The sequence below is a fragment of the Myotis brandtii genome, unplaced genomic scaffold (assembly GCF_000412655.1).
Source record: "Myotis brandtii unplaced genomic scaffold, ASM41265v1 scaffold344, whole genome shotgun sequence".
Classification (NCBI taxonomy): Eukaryota; Metazoa; Chordata; class Mammalia; order Chiroptera; family Vespertilionidae; genus Myotis; species Myotis brandtii.
The window spans coordinates 7091702-7111659 of NW_005363247.1; the positions used below are offsets into that span (position 1 = coordinate 7091702).

Sequence of the window (19958 nt, forward strand, 5' to 3'; positions counted from 1 at the left end):
CATCACCGCCCCCCTGGATCGCTGCAGCGCCCACCGGGGGGTGGTAGCGCCCACTTTGGGAATCACTGTCTTAGAAGAATGCATAGGCAGCACAATATCAGACATGTCATAATAATACCTTTACTGATACAGCTCCTAGGGCAATGAAAACTAAAGAGAAAATAAACAAATGGGACTACATCAAAATAAAAAGCTTCTGCACAGCAAAAGAAACCATCAACAAAACAGCAAGAAAGCCCACTGCATGAGAGAACATATTTGCCAATGCTATTTCAGATAAGGGTTTAATCTCCAAAATTTATAGGGAACTCATACAACTTAACAAAAGGAAGATAAACAATCCAATAAAAAAATGGGCAAAGGACCTAAGTAGACACTTTTCAAAAGAGGACATACAGAAGGCTGAGAGACATATGAAAACATGTTCAAAGTCACTAGTCATCCGAGAGATGCACATCAAAACAACAATGAGGTACCATCTCACACCTGACAGATTGGCCAATCTTAAATTCCTCTGCTTAACCCAAATAAAAGGGTAACTAATTTGTGTAAGCCATGCTTCAAATTTTTCTTTTCTGTTTACATAGTAACCTATTTAAGATTTTAAAACCTTAAGATTGCAAGTCAAATTGCATTACCTGTTTGGATTCTTTGTTATTGTTATATACAAATATACCTAGCAGGCACTGAGTATGGAGTCTGGTCATTCCATAGATGGATGATAATATTGAGGGCAGGTGGCCTAAAGGCAAAGAGGCAGGGATGAGAAAGGGCCGAGAGGGTAGGATGTCTGCTAGCAGGTGTGTGTGACCTGGTAGGAGTGCTGGCTGTGGCCCCTTCTTCCTGTCCCGTGGGAGGTGTGCCTGGCAAATCACAGTGCCGAGCAGTGAGCTCAGAACTGGCGATGTTGGGACTTGCTTGCAAATCGTGAGGGATTATTGCCTTTGGAGAAAGCTGCTGGGCTTAGATGGAACTTTTTCTGAGCCAAAAGATGTTGTGCTTGGATTTACAGAGAGCAAAGAATCCAGTGACTGCAAATATTTTAGAGAAGAATGTATGCTCCTGAAGAGTATGAGATCTGAGGGATGCATGGCGAAGACTCTTGGTCATAGCAGGGTGGTTTGGCTCATAGTTACTTTCCGGAAGGTGACAGCCCTGTCACTCATACTGGCTGTGGTGTCTTCCACCTAAAAGCTTGTTTTCTAAGCTGGGCAGATCTTTCTCATCTTTGTATCTTCAGTACTTAGCACAGCGATTAGCAGGTGATGGGTGCTCGATAATGATCTGTTGAACTGATCTAGACTAACCTGAGAGCTGGCTGTGATCCATGGCTCCCCATTTTGCTGGGAGTGGTGAGAGCTGCTTCTCCACCCACAAGCCCGGGGTTATGTGTCCCTCTGGAGCTTTGTGTGGTGGCCCAGGAGCTGGAGAAGCGGCTTTTACTAGAGAGTCAGTCTAGTTTAATGAGCGTCATTGAGAGGCCCGCAAGCCTTGCCGACCACGGGTCTAGACTAACCTGAGGGCTGGCTGTGGATCCATGGCTCCCCATTTTGCTGGGAGTGGTGTGAGCTGCTTCTCCACCCACAAGCCCGGGGTTATGTGTCCCTCTGGAGCTTTGTGTGGTGGCCCAGAAGCTGGAGAAGCGGCTTTTACTAGAGAGTCAGTCTAGTTTAATGAGCGTCATTGAGAGGTGTGGGCTGAGGGGCCTTTAAAATTTTAAAGTAGCTCTGTCTCTCCCAGAAGTAGGCATCATTCATTTAGGAAAGAGGTTCCCTTGGGAGGCAGCATGCTGGGGAGACAGCAGGGAACTAGGCCGTCTCCTTGCAAACTTTCCATAAGATCTGAAATGCTCCCCTTGGCTTCACGGAGATTCCCTTGGCGTTCTTGTGATGTATGGACTGCTTAGGCCAAGGATGGCTTATTTCCTTTTTCTGATAAGGGAAGTCTGGCCACGACTGTCCTGTGACTTGGCCAAGAAAAGAATGGCATTGTCTTCTTGGGAGGCACATGGACAAGGGTGAGCAGTGGTATTTCAGGCCAATTGGAGAAGATAAAAAATAGATGTTTCATTATAAACATACTAGAGGCATGGTGCACGAAATTTGTGCACTTGGGGGGGGGGTTCCCTCAGCCCGATTGCAAGAGGGCACAGGCCAGGCCGAGGGACCCCATTGGTGCACAATCGGGGCCGGGGAGGGACCTCGGAGGTTGGCTAGCTGGGGAGGGACCATGGGAGGGCTCCAGGGTGTGTCTGGCACTCTTGCCCAGTCCCAATTGGTCGGACCCCATCAGCAAGCTAACCTACCAGTGGGAATGTCTGCCCCCAGGTGATCAGTGCATGTCATAGCGAGCAGTTGAGTGGCCTTAGCATATCATTAGCATATTATGCTTTGATTGGTTGGATGGCCGACTAGATGACCAGACACTTAGCATATTAGGCCTTTATTATATAAAGCTAGGATGAAGCAAAATATTTCATTTCAGTGTTTCTATCTCCATGAAGTATAAACTAAGTAACAAATAATTGCCTGACTTGCAAATTGTTGGTTTCAAAGACAACTTTTGAATGCTCTATGTTTCAATGAAAAATTAAGTCTCTGAATTAATACTGGCTACCACCCCCAAATTTGGTTTCCATATATCAGCTTAGCTGTACCTAATTCAATACCAGTCTAATCACAAGGAAAATTGCTAGAATAATAACTCTGCAAGCTTATCTTAATTCTATTTCCCTTTTGAACTGTGCAGGTACGACAGTGCCAGCCCACAGGGCCATCCTGGTGGCTCGGTGTGAGGTGATGGCAGCCATGTTCAATGGCAATTATATGGAAGCAAAGAGTGTTCTGATTCCAGTCTATGGTGTTTCCAAAGAGACGTTCTTGTCATTCTTAGAGTACTTATACACGGACTCCTGTTGCCCAGGTGAGCAGTATAAATGTTAGGTAATATCTGACAATTCTCTCGTTTAGAAATGTCAGCCATTTAAATAAATTGCTTTCTGTGAAATCTGTTTTCACTTAAGGCTTATCAGAGGTGATGTCATGGAAAGTGCTAAGCAGGTGGAGGTAGTGTTGGGACAACAATGACTTTTCAGTCAGTTCAAGTGGAAGAGCAGTGATTGGTTACCTCTTATGGGCTCTGAGTCTGACATAAGTTCAGGTGTCCCAGCCAGCACCAACAGCGTGGTGGCCGCCGTGGGCAGCCTAGACATGGAGGTGTCTTGATTTTTAGATTTGGAAGATATCCTGTTTGTTATTGTTTATGTTATATTGGTACTGGCACATATGTATGTTAAATAAAAACTTGGCCAGATTTGAAATAATAAGAAAATTTGGTTTGGGTACCTCTATGGGCTTTGAGTCTGACATACATTCAGGTGTCCCCGCCAGCACCAACAGCGTGGTGGCCACCGTGGGCAGCCTAGACATGGAGGTGTCTTGATTTTTAGATTTGGAAGATATCCTGTTTGTTATTGTTTATGTTATATTGGTACTGGCACATATGTATGTTAAATAAAAACTTGGCCAGATTTGAAATAATAAGAAAATTTGGTTTCTCAATCATCCCCTCACTAGAGTAATTGATGCTTTGATTTTTAGGTTTTATCCTGTTAATTAGAACAAATGCTCAGAGAAGCACTAATAACTATAGGACAAAGCACTTTACAAGTTGGTAAAAGGTGTAGGGGGACATGAGTCAGAATGAATAATCTAAAGTTAAGGTAGATACTGGAATATTTACATGGGAACAATCACAGAAAGAAAGGTAATCTATTCATTATGTTAAATATCATGCACAGCATTCTTGGTTCCTAATTATAAAAGCATGTAAGGCATTTAAGGAGGGATAAGAGAATTACATCAAAAATCAGATTTACAAGGAAGTGTTAAAACAACAACCAGGGTAATGACCAGGGTTGGGGGAGGAGGCTGTGGGGAGTTACTGTTTGTGGACACAGTTTCAGTTTGGAATGATGTCAGAGTTCTGGAGATGGATAGTGATGATGGTTGCACAGCAGTGTGAATGGACTTAATACCAATGAACTGCACACTTAAAAATGGCTGAAGGTAGGGTGGGGGGGGATTGGAGGAAGGTGGTCAATAAGTAAGTTCTAGAAATGTGCAACATGACTGTAGCTAACACTGCTGCATGATATATAGGCAAACTGTTAAGATTGTAGATCCCAAGTTTTCTCATCACAAGAACATTTTTTTCTTTTATTTTTTATTGTATCTATAATGAGATGATGGATATTACATAAACCTACTGTGGTAATCATTCCGCAGTATATGTGAATCAAACCATCGTGCTGTACCCCTTAAGCAGTGATGTATGTCAATTATTTCCCTGTAAAACTGGAAGAATGCTTAATGGTAAATTTTATGTTTATTTTACCACAATTAAAACAAAACAAACAAACCTGGAACTACAGCCAGAAGGAGAAAAATTGCAAGGATTTAGGTTAGGGAGCAGAAGGAATTCTCCCGTAGCTCTGGACTTGATTATTAAGGGCAACTATAGAATCTCCATGTCTGGATAATTAAAAAACAAAAATGACACATAGATTGTCTTCTGAGTATGAAGACTTACATTAATTCTTTTTTTAAATGGAGTTCAGAATGCTGACTTCTTCAAGGTTTTCTCTGGGCACTCTATTCTGCATTGAATGATAGAGTCAGCATTTTCTGTTTGTTTTGGTACATAAAATAAATGGTTTTATTGTCCATTTTCTTTTCTTTCCCTCCTTGCATCAGCTGGCATTTTCCAAGCCATGTGTCTCCTCATCTGTGCTGAGATGTACCAGGTGTCTAGACTGCAGCACATCTGTGAGCTGTTCATCATTACCCAGCTGCAGAGCATGCCCAGCAGGGAGCTGGCATCCATGAACCTCGATATAGTTGACCTGCTCAAGAAAGCCAAGGTAATTGGCCCTATGTATCTGCTTATTTGAATTTGTAAAAATCTTAAGAGATATGTTAGTACCTGTCCTAGTTTGGAAGTTTGGCTAAATGAGGCTAAAGTGCCCTCTCAACAGTTTCTGTGGGCAGGTAATTTTGGAGATAGGGTTTCTGAGCAATCCCTTTCTAAGGAGGTAGAATTTGCTGATGGGGAACTTTTCAACTAAATGGTGGCCACTATTAGAGCCATTGAGTGTGGCGCAATATTGTGTCATATAGGCATTATAGGAAATAGAATTTACATTGAATTTCCCCCAAATGATCACATCTAATGATCATACCTTAGGGTTCCTGAAAGGAAAATCACAGGATTGGTCCCTGCAAACTGATAGGATGATTAGGCTGAACTCATTTATCTGCTCATCCATTCATTCACTTTATGAACCTGTTTTGAAGTTTCGGTTGTTTGTAGGAAGTATAGGTGCACTTCATTAATCCTTTCAAACCTCCTTTTGTTGATATGTCTCATGGTATCGGGAATATATTTAGTAAAAATGTTTGAATTGAGAACCACTGTGGTACACCTACTCTCTCCTCAGAATTTCTTGCCTCTTCCAAGCTCAGGACCCTTTTGTTTTTAATAATTGTATTGCTGCACATTCTAGGGAACAGGTAGATTTTACACCGTCAACTTCCTGTGACTAATTGTAGTTACACAGACCCTAGAAAATGAACCTGACAAAGGACCAGGCTAGGTCTATAAATAAACTAGGTCTGCTTTCTGGAACTCTGCTTCTGGAACTCTCACCTGTTGTCCCAGTCAGACATTTACCATCTCCTTATTCCCACTCTCTTTTAATATGTTGTTGGTTTTCTTTTATTGATATCAGTGAGGAAGAGAGAGAGAGAGAGAGAGAGATAGAAACATCAATAATGAGAGAGAATTGTCAATCGGCTGCCTCCGGCACGTCCCCCACTGGGGATGGAGCCCGCAACCTGGGCATGTACCCCGACCGGGAATCGAACCATGACCTTGGTGCACAGGTTGACGCTCAACTACTGAGCCGTGCTGGCCGGGCTCCCACTCTCTCTCTTTTATCTCTGGGAGCAAGAAGTTTATGCAGATGGGTCGTCCAGCCCTTGACTATTCTACCATTTCACCCCCTCCCTGGGACAGTTTCAGGGCCCGCAGCAGTCATGCTCACAGTGATGATTATTGACCTTGCAGTAAACTGAAACTTCTAGGTCTTTTTCACAGGAATATATTCAATCCATCATTACGGACTATCAAAACTTTGTGAAATATTATCTGGCATACAGCGTATTGGCTATTCCTATCAACTTTGACATCCAGAATTAGAAAAATATGATGAATTTGTCTTCATCCAGGTAGCTGAAATAGAGCCACATAATGCGGAAAAGGACAGACTCTGAGACAGCTAAACATGTGCTGAGGTGAATTCATTAATCAACATGTATTTCTAGGCATACAATGGAATTCATTCAAAGCATCCAGGTCTTCCTTACTCTCTAACTATTTTGGAGTTTTTTTTTTTGTTTTTTTTCCATAATCAAGTCATAAGATCATACATAGTTAATATTAGAGATAAACACAAATATGAAAATATTGAGTAACCCTGATCGCTCTTCTTTGTAATATATTTACAGTGAGTTTGGGATAAATAGCCACCCTCTAGATTTAATTTTAAAATGCACTTTTATTCTGTCTAGTATTTTCACAATCTCAGTTCATTTTTGATGTATCATTTTCACACTATTCTAACAAGTCTGTCATACTTTAAAAAACTGGATACGAGCTCCTCTTTCCTCATCTTGTAGTATCCTTTCTTGTTATTAATTTGAGAGAGAGCAAGAGAGAGAGAGAGAGAGAGAGAGAGAAAGAAACATCAGTTTGTTGTTCATGTTGTTCCACTTATTTATGCATTCGTTGGTTGATTCTTGTATGTGCCCTGACCAGGGATTGAACCTGCAACCTTGGCATATTGGGATGATGCTCTAACCACCTGAACTACCTGGCCTGGGCCTCTTGTAATATCCTTTAAGTAGATAGTTTATACATAAGAGAATTTCCAGTATGATTGCATTGATTTCCTTTAAGTGCCCCCTCCCCCACAAGTACACATACACAAACACACATACACACACTTCACCAGCATCATTTGTGATTGCATTGTCATAAATTCTTCCTGCCCTATTTCCCCCAACTGTGTGGTTTCTGATTATGTGATTATACTTATTTTTCTCTTGAATTTAAAAATTCTGAAATAATTCCTTTTAAATTTTACTGTTTGTTTCTGATGATTTTTCTGTTTGCTAAGATTAAGCCTACGTTTGTCAGTTTTCCTCTATTCTATTCCTGATGGTCCCTAGTTTGGAATTATGGGTCCCAGATAACAGGATAATTTTCTCCCTAAGTTCTCTTTGAAGTTTCTAGTTTGAGGTTCTCCTTCAGTAGCCAGTCAGAATTTAGTTAACCTTTTCCTCATTGTTTCTCTGACTTCTAAAAGGTGAAATTGTTTTAGCAGATTTAGACTTCCAGTAGCTCTCTTAGTAATTGAAATTTCTAATCCTTTCATCATCTCTGCCAGCTGTGTACTGTGTGTCAGGAAAGCATCATTCATACCTTCAATATAGATTAGCAGTTTTGGTATTTTCTCATTTCCGCTTCCACTTGTCCCTAAACTCTCTAAATTCTTTACCTTGTTTCCACTTTTTAGGTCCATACATTTCCATCAAGTTGAACTTTAACATATAACACAGGCTTCTTTCCCTTTATCGACCAGTTCCTTTGGATTGAGGTAGAAATTTCCTTATCTCTACTCCACTTTTAACCCTTTCTAGCCAAACTTTGTGATTCCTGTGAAGTCCTATTTACTCTCATATTAAAGTTTTAAACTCAACTTCTTTATAATCTGTGCATTAATATTTGGCTGCTTCGGGCCACCAGTTTTGTTTCTGACCTTTTCCTGGTGAGTTTCTAGGTATTTTTCTGCACCATTATTATTCTTTACAGAGTTGTTAAATGCTATAGCATTTGGTTTACAGGGTTTTTTTTAATGCCTATTCTTTTTTTATTCTTTTGTTTATTTAAGTTTAAACCTATTTTCTCAGTTCAGCATACATTTTTGCCCACAAGTAGTTTATAGGGTTCCATCTCTTGCCAAGAGCCCACAATTATGATATCTTAAATTTCAGTCAAAAATAAAATTCTGCATTTGAATTATGTTTTTGTAGGCAGCTATTTATTTCTGTGATCTCCCTTCTCTTTCAGAGTCACAGCCATCAGCAGTGTTCTGAACTCTGTTGGTAGGTTAGTTGCTTTGGTTAATCATCTAATAGTGTTGGTGGCTTCTGTTAAAATAGCTACATGTTCTTGCTCTATTTCCTTCAGATCATTCACATTCATCTGCTAAAATGCAAGGTGAAAAAAAGATTGTTAAAATCTGATGCGGGATTAGATAAACTATAAAGTTTCATACAACTCAAAAATTATGTTGTTTAATAAGAATCAGAGAGACTTACGAATTGAAATGTTAAAAAATATTCCCACATTATAACTTTTTAAAAGAGCAATACTTGAGTTTTTTCCTTAAGATTTGAGATTACAAATCTTTCTTCAATTTAGTATTACTTATTTTTTACATATTTTTGATTGTCCTTAACAGAGCTATATATAGCCTAAAAGTGGAAACAACCTAAATGTCCATCAACAAATGAAAGAATAAATGAAGTGTGGTATGTACATACAATAGAGTATTACTCATCCTTAAAAAGAATGAAATTTTAATATATGCTGCAACATAGATGAACCTTGAGGACATTATGCTAAGTAAAATAAACCAGACAGAAAAAGGACAAATCTGTGTAATTTAACTTAATATGAGGTTCCTGGAATAGTCAAATTCATAAAGGTAAAATAAAATAGTGATTACCAGGGACTGGGGCTAAGGGAAAAGGGGATTTATTATTTAATGGGCAAAAAGTTTCAGTTTATGAAAATAAAAAGTTCTGAAAATAGATAGTGGTGATGGTTGCACTTAAAAATGGTAAATTTTATGTATAATTTACCATAATAATAATAAAAAGAACTATACTCATATATCCAAGTTTCCTGCCACCAAGTTACCACACTCTGAAGTGAGTGGTTAGATACATCAGTGAGTGTCACTGGATTGGCACCAAGGTGATGATGTCATGGCCAAGTTGCTCAGAGTTCCCCCTCCATTAGCTATTGAAACAGAATGAGAAGTATGCTGGGAATCCTGCTCAGTGTAGCAGTACATCTGAGTTAAAAGCAACTATTCAAACATAACCTTCTCATAGAAATACTTACACATTGCTACCATAACCTTTGGTTGATGACACTTCCTCCTCTAAATAATTTTTAGTTTGCTCCTCAGATGAATTTCTTTAGATATGGCCAAGTGTATACCTTTGCTGGCTATAATCTTGCACAGATACAAGTGCAGTTAGTGAAGGCCATGGCCTTAGATTGAAAGCTTAAACTAAATCTTCAAGAACCTCAGATAGCCTTTGTGAACCATGGATGCAACCATACATCTGCTTAAAGATATTCAGCCACTGCAGCAGCAGTAACTTGTTATTTATTTGATTTGGTTTTTTCATTGATGTGATTTTATTATTATTTGTTATTAATGCTCCCTTTTCCTTTCTGCTGTCAGAGTAGGCTGAAGGCTGCATCATATATACAGACACATTAAACATGGATTGGGGCTCTCCATAGGTTCTCCAGACCATTCTCTCTTGTCTAATCATCGTATTGAAGGTCATTATTTACAATACTGTTTCACTTTCCATTTCTCTTGCAGTTTCACCACTCTGATTGCCTTTCAACCTGGCTACTTCATTTCATTGCCACTAACTACCTCATCTTCAGTCAAAAGCCTGAATTTCAGGATCTTTCAGGTAGATTGCAATTATTGTGTTGAAAGAAAACTTTATGCTCTTTGTTCTTAGATATGAAACGTAATTTATAGGAGTAGTAGTTTTTAAAAATTAAAAAATCAATGTGATACATGCCTTTTAAATACGCAGTGTGGTCATTGAGGACACTTTACGTAAGTAGCTTGACCTGTGTTACACAAGAAGTTTTCTAATGATTGTTTTATAGCTCCCGTCATTTTTAAATGCATTTTTTCCCTGAAGTGTGGTGATAAAGTGGCCTCTCTTAGCATTTGGTTTTGATAAACAAGATCTTGGTTTTAACCACCCAAGTCAGAAGCAAAATTTAAACAGTATTGACTGAAAAACGTTTTTTAATATAAGAATTGTATCTATTGTGTATTGTTTATAATATATAGTTCTATTGTACTAATACCCATATCTGTTTAGTTTATCTATAAAGGAGTTCACTGTGTTACCTGGCAGTAGTAATTTTTAATTGATCAAAGAGTGTTGGGAAACTTAATGTGCAGAGAAAGTATGTGTAGTGTGATTTTTAAGATAAATTATAAAGATTAAAACCAAAGGTTGAGCTTCTCGGCATTACATAAGAGGAAAGAAAATGAAAATAGACTAGTTATCAGAGTAGATGGTTACTTAGATACAGTGGTTTGCTCATGTTATTACCTAGAATAGACTCAAGGAATAATCAGATTAAAAGAGAAAGGAAATTAAAGATCACCTAATCAAGTACTCTCAAACTCTAAACAGAGAACTCTCCTTGGAGATGCTTGAAGATCTTCTGAGGTGGGGTGGAGAGTGGGGAGTGAGAGAGGAAAGAGGAGGGAGCCAAGAGAAGTAGAGGGAAGACAAGGCTACATTTGTGCTTCTTGGATATTTTCCTCCCACCTTCAACCAGAGTAATTCCACTTTTATCTGCTTTATACCTTAGCCTTCTACATAAAAGTTTACTTGTATAAGAGAATCTGCTGCTAAAACAAAGTGAATGTGCCTGGTTTCATTCAGCTACTTGTACAGTTAAGTAAACCAAGAAATGGTCAGTTTTAGGCAGATGCCTTGACAGACATTCATAGCCAGACAACAAACATTGAATGGCTAGTGGAAGCCTCTTTATGTAGAATTCAACTCTTAGTGCTGTAGAGTAACAAAATAAATCCAAGCAGCACAACACAAACCATCTACTTTGTGCAAGAAAGAAACAAAAAGTACATTCTGCTTGCTGTTCGTATAGACATTCTTATACAGTTATTTGTTCAGAGGTCAATTAAAATGAAATGGATGAACATTTTGATTTTAGAACTACCTTCATTATGCTACCTTAGGTCACCTTCACTTGTAAACAAAAATAAGGTTTATTTTCCACTTACTATATTGTATAAATGCATGAGACACATGCAGAATGCTATTACAGCCTAGGAGAAAGATGCTCTGTAAATCCTTTGAGTTATTAATTTTTATTTTATTTTATTACTTATACAATTACCTATAAGGATATATGACCTCCTGGCATAGTGAAAAGCAGGGCCCGAGGGTGTAGTTTGAAAAGGCGGGGCAGGAAGGTGAGGCTGTGTCAGTGATTTTCTGTGTCCTTTGATGGGAAGGAAAGGGTGTCACGAGTGCTCTGGATCCGTGGGCCTGCTTATGTCCGGGGCCTGCAGTGACCCTCCTGTTGGGCAGGAAACCCCCTGTGGATAAGGGAGAATTTGATGGTCTAAATAGATGGTCACAAACTGGTAGTCTGTTTGGACCACACGGTTTCTTGTTTGTTTGTTTTAAAGTGAGTGTCAACATTTAAAAATTGTAACATGTTACATTAAAAGGACTACATTTTTGGCTTCTTTTGGAAAGTTGAAGATCTGGCTACTCTGGCCCATCTTCCCACACAACAACTACCTGGAACTGAGCAGTAGCTGCCGCTTTAAAGGCCGTGTCTTCCCGAGTGTCACAGTCACCTGTCCTCCATATTGCCTCACACCTGGCCCGCTTCACAGGGTCACTTTAAGTTCACAGGGTTCTTGTCACAATCACTTCAGAGCTTTCTTAAAGAATTGCCTATTTTAGTTTCAAAAATTATCAAATTATTACTGGAATTCTGCAAATTGTTTTTTAACTGAGAATTTTTCTTATTTAGGGATGTTTAGAAATTGAAAGGTGAGACTGGAAAAGATCGCTTGTCAATTCAAGCACTAATGCATCAGAACTCAGTCAAATAGCTCATTAAATATTAGACATTTTATAGACTGGAATCATGAAAGCAAACAGCAGTGCATAGGAATATGTTACCGTTGGCATTTATGGAGCCATTATTCTCACAGCTAGTTTAATTTAGCTGAATATTGTATTATGTATTTTACTAGAGGCCCAATGCACGAAATTCGTGCAAGAGTAGGCCTTCGCAGCTTCATCTGCGTTGATCCTCCCTCGAAGCCGATCCCTTGCAGCTGCGGGCAGCTGCCAGGATCCTTCCCTCGCAGTTGCAGCAGCTCCTACCACTGCCACTGCACTCACCAGCCGTGAGACCGTCTCAGAGCTTCTGGCTGAGCGGTGCTCCCCCTTGGGAGCGCACTGACCACCAGGGGGCAGCGTGCACGAAAGCTCATGTCCAGTGGAATCGGAGTATATCACCCTCCCAGCACGTGGATGTGTTCACCAACCTGGAAGCTCCCCGAACCTCGTACTTTTGGGACTTCTATGGATACTTCATTTATGTAGGCATGATTGGTCATCAACTCCGTAGGTCAGTGTGCGTCATAATGACCGGTTGTTCCTCCGTTTGGTTGATTTACATATTAGCCTTTTATTATATAGGATAACTGAGGACTAACAGATATTTGAGGCAATGTCCAACCTGAAAGATAGATACCCAAACCAAGACACAATGAATAAAAACAAAAGAGAAGTGAATAGGAAAAACCTACAGTCTTTCTACCTGGGTGTTACTTTCCTGTGAGTCTTTATCCCGTGTGTCTCCTTTACTACTCACACAAAACACTTCACTTTTGACACTTCTGATCACCAAATGTGTGGGGTTTTACCCCCACCAAGCAGTTCTCCACACCACCAGCTATGACCTAGTGATAGTGAGAGTGCCAGATCCCACAGGTTAGGGGCTCAGTCCCACAAGACCATCCCCCACCCCTCTTCAGGCACCAGTCCAAGTCCAGTATTTCTGAGCAACTGGTATAGATCAGAGGTTCCAGTGACCCCCTCTATGGGTTCAGTTAACTTGCTAGATTGGCTCCAACAAGGCAGGGATGCACCTACTTAAGTTTACCAGTTTATTAAAGGATACAGATGAATAGCTAGATGAAGAGATACATAGGGTGAGGTCTGGGGGTGGGGGGGCCGGAGTGCAGGAGCTCATGTCCAGTGGAATTGGAGTATATCACCCTCCTGGCACGTGGATGTGTTCACCAACCTGGAAGCTCCCTGAACCTTGTACTTTTGGGACTTTTATGGACACTTCATTTATGTAGGCATGATTGGTCATCAACTCCGTTTTCAGTCCTTTTCCTTAAGACAATGGTGGGGGTCAGAAAGGGGGGACGCTGAAAGTCCAAACTTCTTTTTTAAAAAAAATATATTTTTATTGATTTCAGAGGACTAACAGATATTTGAGGCAATGTCCAACCTGAAAGATAGATACCCAAACCAAGACACAATGAATAAAAACAAAAGAGAAGTGAATAGGAAAAACCTACAGTCTTTCTACCTGGGTGTTACTTTCCTGTGAGTCTTTATCCCGTGTGTCTCCTTTACTACTCACACAAAACACTTCACTTTTGACACTTCTGATCACCAAATGTGTGGGGTTTTACCCCCACCAAGCAGTTCTCCACACCACCAGCTATGACCTAGTGATAGTGAGAGTGCCAGATCCCACAGGTTAGGGGCTCAGTCCCACAAGACCATCCCCCACCCCTCTTCAGGCACCAGTCCAAGTCCAGTATTTCTGAGCAACTGGTATAGATCAGAGGTTCCAGTGACCCCCTCTATGGGTTCAGTTAACTTGCTAGATTGGCTCCAACAAGGCAGGGATGCACCTACTTAAGTTTACCAGTTTATTAAAGGATACAGATGAATAGCTAGATGAAGAGATACATAGGGTGAGGTCTGGGGGTGGGGGGGCCGGAGTGCAGGAGCTCATGTCCAGTGGAATTGGAGTATATCACCCTCCTGGCACGTGGATGTGTTCACCAACCTGGAAGCTCCCTGAACCTTGTACTTTTGGGACTTTTATGGACACTTCATTTATGTAGGCATGATTGGTCATCAACTCCGTTTTCAGTCCTTTTCCTTCTTAAGAGAATGGTGGGGGTCAGGAAGGGGGGACGCTGAAAGTCCAAACTTTTTTTAAAATATATTTTTATTGATTTCAAAGAGGAAGGGAGAGAGAGATAGAAACATCAATGATGAGAGAGAATCATTGATCCCCTACTGGGGATCAGGCCCGCAACCCGGGCATGTGCCCTTGATTGGAATTGAACTCGGGACCTTTCAGTCCGCAGGACGATGCTCTGTCCACTGAGCCAAATCAGGTAGGGCCAAACTTCTAATCATGTCTTTTCGATGACCAGCCCTCATCAGGAGCCCACCCAGAATTGCCTAATTAGAATAAAAGACGATACTACCACCCAGGAAATTACAAGGGTTTCAGGAGCCTCTGTGTCAAGAACTGGGTGTGGAGACCAATGTATATTTTCTGTTATCTCACAAGAAAGAACTTAGAGGAATAAAGAGACCCAAGAGCACAAGAAGTAGAAGAAAACAAACAAAAACCTTTAAAATTAATATCCTCAAAGCATAAGAGATAGGCAGCCATAAAAAGCAGGGATAGAAGGTTACAGTTGTAAAGACAGAGAGTAGAATGGTGGTTTCCAGGGGCGGTGCTGGCAGGGATAGGGAGTTGTTGTTTAATGGGCACAGTTTCGGTTTTACAAGATGAAGAGTTCTGGAGCTTGGTTGCACGACAACATGGATGTATTTAATACCAGTTATCATACACCGTGCACTTAAAAATGGTCAAGATGGTTTATTTTCTTTTACATGTATTTTACCACAATTTTCAAAAAAGCAATACAAGACTAGGAAATCATTTTTGGACATTACAAATATGATAGCAAAAAACCCCAAGTGAATAAAATAGTCAAAAGTAATGATATCTCCCAGAAAGAAGAACAAAAAGACTGGAAAGAAAGGTTTAAAAAAAAAAATGGAGGCTCAATCCAGGAAGTGAAATACCTGAATAATAGAAGTTAATACAGATAATAAAAAACAGTGGGGAAGAAATTATCAAGAAATAATACAAGGAGTTATCCCAGTAGTGAAGGCCTTGAGGCAGCAGATTGAAAAGATCTGCTAAGTGCTGTCTCCAGCATTCTGAGCCAAGTTTTCAACCTAGAACTCTGTACCAAACCAAATTACAAATTGTGTGTGAGGAGATGAAAGACATTTCATCACAAGCAAGGTCTCAAAAATACTTCTTATGTGCCTGCTCTTTTCAGAAGCTAAGAAAGGTTCTGCTTCACCAAAACTAGAGAATCAGCCAAGGGAAGGACCTGGCGTCAGGAGTGTATGGACCAGCACGAAAGCGTGAAGCAGGCCTAGGAAGCAATAGGGTACAAGTTCGGGAGGAAAGGGTCTCCAGAGCAACACCCCCAGCCCTGCAGGGATGGATGGGCTACCTGATAACTCTGGTTTGGTGGGAGATAGAATTGAGGGGACTTAAAGCTTTTGGGAGGTTGTGTTAGTTACAAAGGAAAATGAAACAATTACATGGGGAAAAAAAGTCCATTTTCATCTCCAGGAAAAAACAAGTCATATTTTTTTTTTGAAAAAAAAAGAAACATTATCAAATACTACTTGATGAATGGAAAGATGTATCCTGATGACTGATGTAACGAAAATTGTATTTAATGTTTTTGAAAGGCTAGAAGGAAGAGTAGGGAGTATATAGAAGAGCTTGGATGTCATCCATTCAACAGGAAGCCAATAATTCATACCTAAACTCGATCCCAAATAAAGTATATCCAATTAACATTCTTTTTTCTAAAAATTTTAGTGGAAGAACGCAGTTTTGTTGAAAAGCACAGATGGCCATCGAATCTGTACTTGAAGCAGCTTGCGGAATACAGGAAGTACATTCACTCCCGGAAGTGTCGCTGCTTAGTCATGTAACCTGGCGCTTTTATGTACACACACTTTTAAAATTATCATCATTATGAAGAATGGGATACCTCTGGGTACCAGTAAAAGTCTTGTGACTGAAACATGGGCGTTAAAATATATATATGGGTGTGTGTGTGGGGGGGAAAGTCACCATACAGCTTAATGTGTTTACTAGCTTTCCTTGAAAAAACTATGGTTGTGATCTTAAAAGGGAACAAAATATACCCCAGGCTAAATCTAAGGCTTCACAAAGTGTATAAAGCTGTTGTGCAGCTACTTAATTCCCTTGAAGATGACCTGTTGCTTTGGCGATATTAATGCATTTCCCACTTAAGAAATGTTAAAATGTTTTAAAAATCATGTAGGATTAATACAGAAATTTCATCATGTCTGATTAATGGCTTTGTTAAAATTAAGGGCATGTAAAGACCCAGTGTGACTATTTCTATAATGAAAAATCTAGGGGCCGACTGATCAATCAGAGACTCTAGGAATCAAATTTTGCCTGACATTTTGAAGGTGAAATGACACCTGTTTTCACATCAGTGTTAGAACCATCATGAAAAAAAAGAATCTGTTTTTTGTCTGAACAACCCAACTGAGCCACCTTGTCTCTTTCCTGGGATTCAGATTGGGCAGGAAACCTCAGGCAGGATGGTTGTATGGCCAGGGCACTGTGTGGTCGTATAGGGTCAGAGCTTAGAAGGGCCCCTGCTTGGTTCCATCTTGAAATTCATAACAATGTTTGAGGAAGGGCCCTGCATTTTCACTTTGTGCTGGGCCTCCAAAATTATGTCTGTCTTGTAGTGGGATATGTACTATGTTTTCTTGCTCAAACATCATTGTTCCTGAAAGCAGAAAAGAGGCACTGATATTGAGGGAAGAGAAGGAGGCTTTCTGGAGGGAAGAGGGCATGTGGGGGTTCTGGGAGCTTTGGGGAAATCTGTTCCTCCCAGGGCCTCTGTGCCACCTCGACTAGCGAGTGAGAAATGCCTTGTGTTGTGTTATCTTTAAGACACTCAGAGTTGTGGCTCTGTCCCAGACGAGCCAATACTTTCTTGATCATTCTGTAGGACCAGGGTATTGGTAAAAGTGACTGACCAGCATGACTTTTATATGTATTTATGAAGATGCTCATAGAAAAATGTGCTTTTTAGAGAATTTGCTATCGAAGGCTCAAGATGTTTTTGTTTTAGTGTATTTACTAAAATTAGGATGTCAGTGGCTTGAATTATTTGAATTCGTTTGAGGACCGCAAAGCTATTTGATGAGGAGTAGCGTGAGTTTTGTCCTTCAAGATTACCCAGTAAGTTAAAAGAAAGGATATAAATGAAATACTTGTTCCATGTAGAGAAAATGGTACTTGGATAGAGGACAGAATTCTAGTTTCTCTTGTGTTTCATGTCAACAGAAATAATTACACAAGCAGAGAGAGAGAAAACCAGATTACTGTGTTATTGTTGACATCATTTTCATCTGTAATAGAATTCAGTATTGGATATATATATTTTTTCATTTTCAATTACTTTAGAATACATACAGTTTCCCAACTGTTCAAAGGTTTGATTAGACAGTTTGATACTATAGTATTAGAATCACATACAGTTGTTTGTCAGAGAGGAAAAATAAAAATTCTCTACATATTTCTCTCAAGAAACCTGATTTTAACTGAATTGTGTTGATGAAGATTACTGGAATGCATTTTATGTCTTTTGAATTTTAGTCACTTGAGCCTAACCAACTATTGGCAAGTCCCAGTGGGCATGCACTAGCATGGTAAAGAATAGACACTGTAGTGGATTTCCAGAAATTCATTCATATTCAGGAACTTTTAAAATGCAGTGACAGCATTTTATTCTTCATAAGCATATTCTTACCCCTATATGAATTAGAGCACTTAAAATTCTAAATAACTTTTAATCTAGGAAATTGAAACATAAAAGTTCTAAAGCAAAATGTATTCTGGCAAATACTATTTAACATTTAAATGGACTACATATAGGTTTTAGGTTGTTCGACTGGAGCTGACTGTGGAAGTTTATGCTCTGTTGGTGTTCAGCATGTACTTTTTATTATAAAAGTTCTTTACCACCTGTGTGAGCGACTCAAACATACAAATGTTATGGCTCTTGAGAGCTGTTCAGAATAGTAATCAAATTAGTTTTTAAATCTAGATTAAAATCTTTGAATTCACTCAATATAAAATAGCCAGACATTTTAAAATACTCTTAAGCTATCTTGGAAAAATGAGTACTCTTTTGGTTTTGGTTTTAATTGAGAGATTATTTCTAGATGAATGTGTGCTCTGTGCTCATCTCTGCTTCAATATATTTACCAATCATTTTAATTAGAGAAGATACTGTATGTTAGAGCTAAGGCCTTCTCTTTCTGGGCCAGGTTTTCACCTTATGTAACCCTTTGTATACTTCTGGCTACTCTGTGTCATATTGTACGAAAGCAGGCTTGTAATATAGAAGTTTCAGCAACATAACTGAAATTCATTTAGTCCAAGCCAGCATGGTGGCTTCGTATTGGGCAGTAGCAGAAAACTGAAGATTTGAATAAATTTGACTTTCAAGACAGATAAACTTTTCAACTATTATTTTTAAAACTACACTACACTGATACAGTTAATTATACAAAAAAGTCCTCAAGAGTATTTTATTTTATTTAAAGCATCTGTTTAATTCAATCTTTAATAATTTTGCAAAGAAGGATATGTGTGTATTTTAATATAGCCTGATCTGAATTTATATGTTTTTAGCTTTAGTATTTAACATTTTGTAACAAATAAACCTTTTTTAAAAAAATAAGTTTACCTTAGTGTTCTATCGTTATTTTATCTTGGATGTTGAAATGCTGGAATGAATTTGGGAATACTGCCTTGTGTTTATCAAGTATAATTATGTTTCACAGAAAATTTCCATTGTGTGTAAAACTTTTAGACTATTGCTGATATTGTAGATGATTCATATGCATGTGATGAAAGAAATTTGTTATAACTTCCATAGAAAATTATATTTAGCAGCTGTTACCACCATTTCTCCTAACAATATAACTAACTGCCTTTATTTAGAAAAAGTGCTTTGATAATTCTTTAGCATAGAAATGAGCCTTCTGCAGGCTTGAATGTTGGCTCTGCATAATGGACTTAAGAATTTGGAACTTTTACCCTGGCCGGGTAGCTCATAGAGCGTAGTCCTGATATGCCAAGGTTGCAGGTTTTATCCCCATCAGGGCACACACAAGAATCAGCCAATGACAAGTGGAACAACAAATTGATGTTTATATATCTCTCTCTTGTTCTTTCTTTCTCTCTCTTTCTCTCCTTTTCTCACTCTAAAATCAATCAATACATAAAAATCTAAAAACATATTTAAAAGTATTTTTAAAATATATTTTTGTTGATTTTAGAGAGGAAGGGAGAAGGAAAGAGAGAGAAACATCAGTGCTGAGAAAGAATCATTGATTGGCTGCCTCATGAATGCCCCCCACTGGGGATCAAGCCCACAACCCTGACTGGTCAACCACTGAGCCATGCTATCTGGGCTATTTAAAAGTTTTAAAAAAAAAGACACACCCGCTGCAGATCATCCTCAAGAAAAAAAAAAAAGTTTAAAAAAAAAATAGGAGAAGAATTTGGAACTTCCCAGAGCTGAGGAGCCGAGACCAGGAAGCCCTAACACGTGGATAGATTATGTACTATATACTACAACCTCTCCCCAGGGGGTTCCCAAATTGTCAGTAAAGGCTACTATATCCATAAAGTCCTCCACAGTTGCTTTGGAATAGTGTTCCTGACACAAATTTGACCTGAGAACACACTCTCCTAGAAGACACCTATTGGCCTGTGGAAGAATCTTCACAGTCCTCATTGCCTTTCATAACCTATCCCATCTTTTCTACTTGGACATTCGGGACCGTTATCCAGATTATCTATATACTTGC

The 19958-nt window shown here is 39.3% G+C and overlaps 1 protein-coding gene across 1 annotated transcript in view; it reads left to right on the forward strand.

Moving 5' to 3' along the window:
* The window catches only part of RHOBTB3 (Rho-related BTB domain containing 3), a 54713-nt gene extending 35890 nt beyond the window's left edge, over positions 1 to 18823 (forward strand). The window contains exons 9-12 of the mRNA XM_014543937.1: positions 2749 to 2922; positions 4755 to 4921; positions 9749 to 9845; positions 15904 to 18823. Of these exons, the coding sequence (XP_014399423.1) occupies positions 2749 to 2922; positions 4755 to 4921; positions 9749 to 9845; positions 15904 to 16019 (554 nt within the window). The 3' untranslated portion in view covers positions 16020 to 18823. The remainder of the gene's footprint in view (positions 1 to 2748; positions 2923 to 4754; positions 4922 to 9748; positions 9846 to 15903) is intronic.
* Positions 18824 to 19958: the final 1135 nt, after the last annotated feature.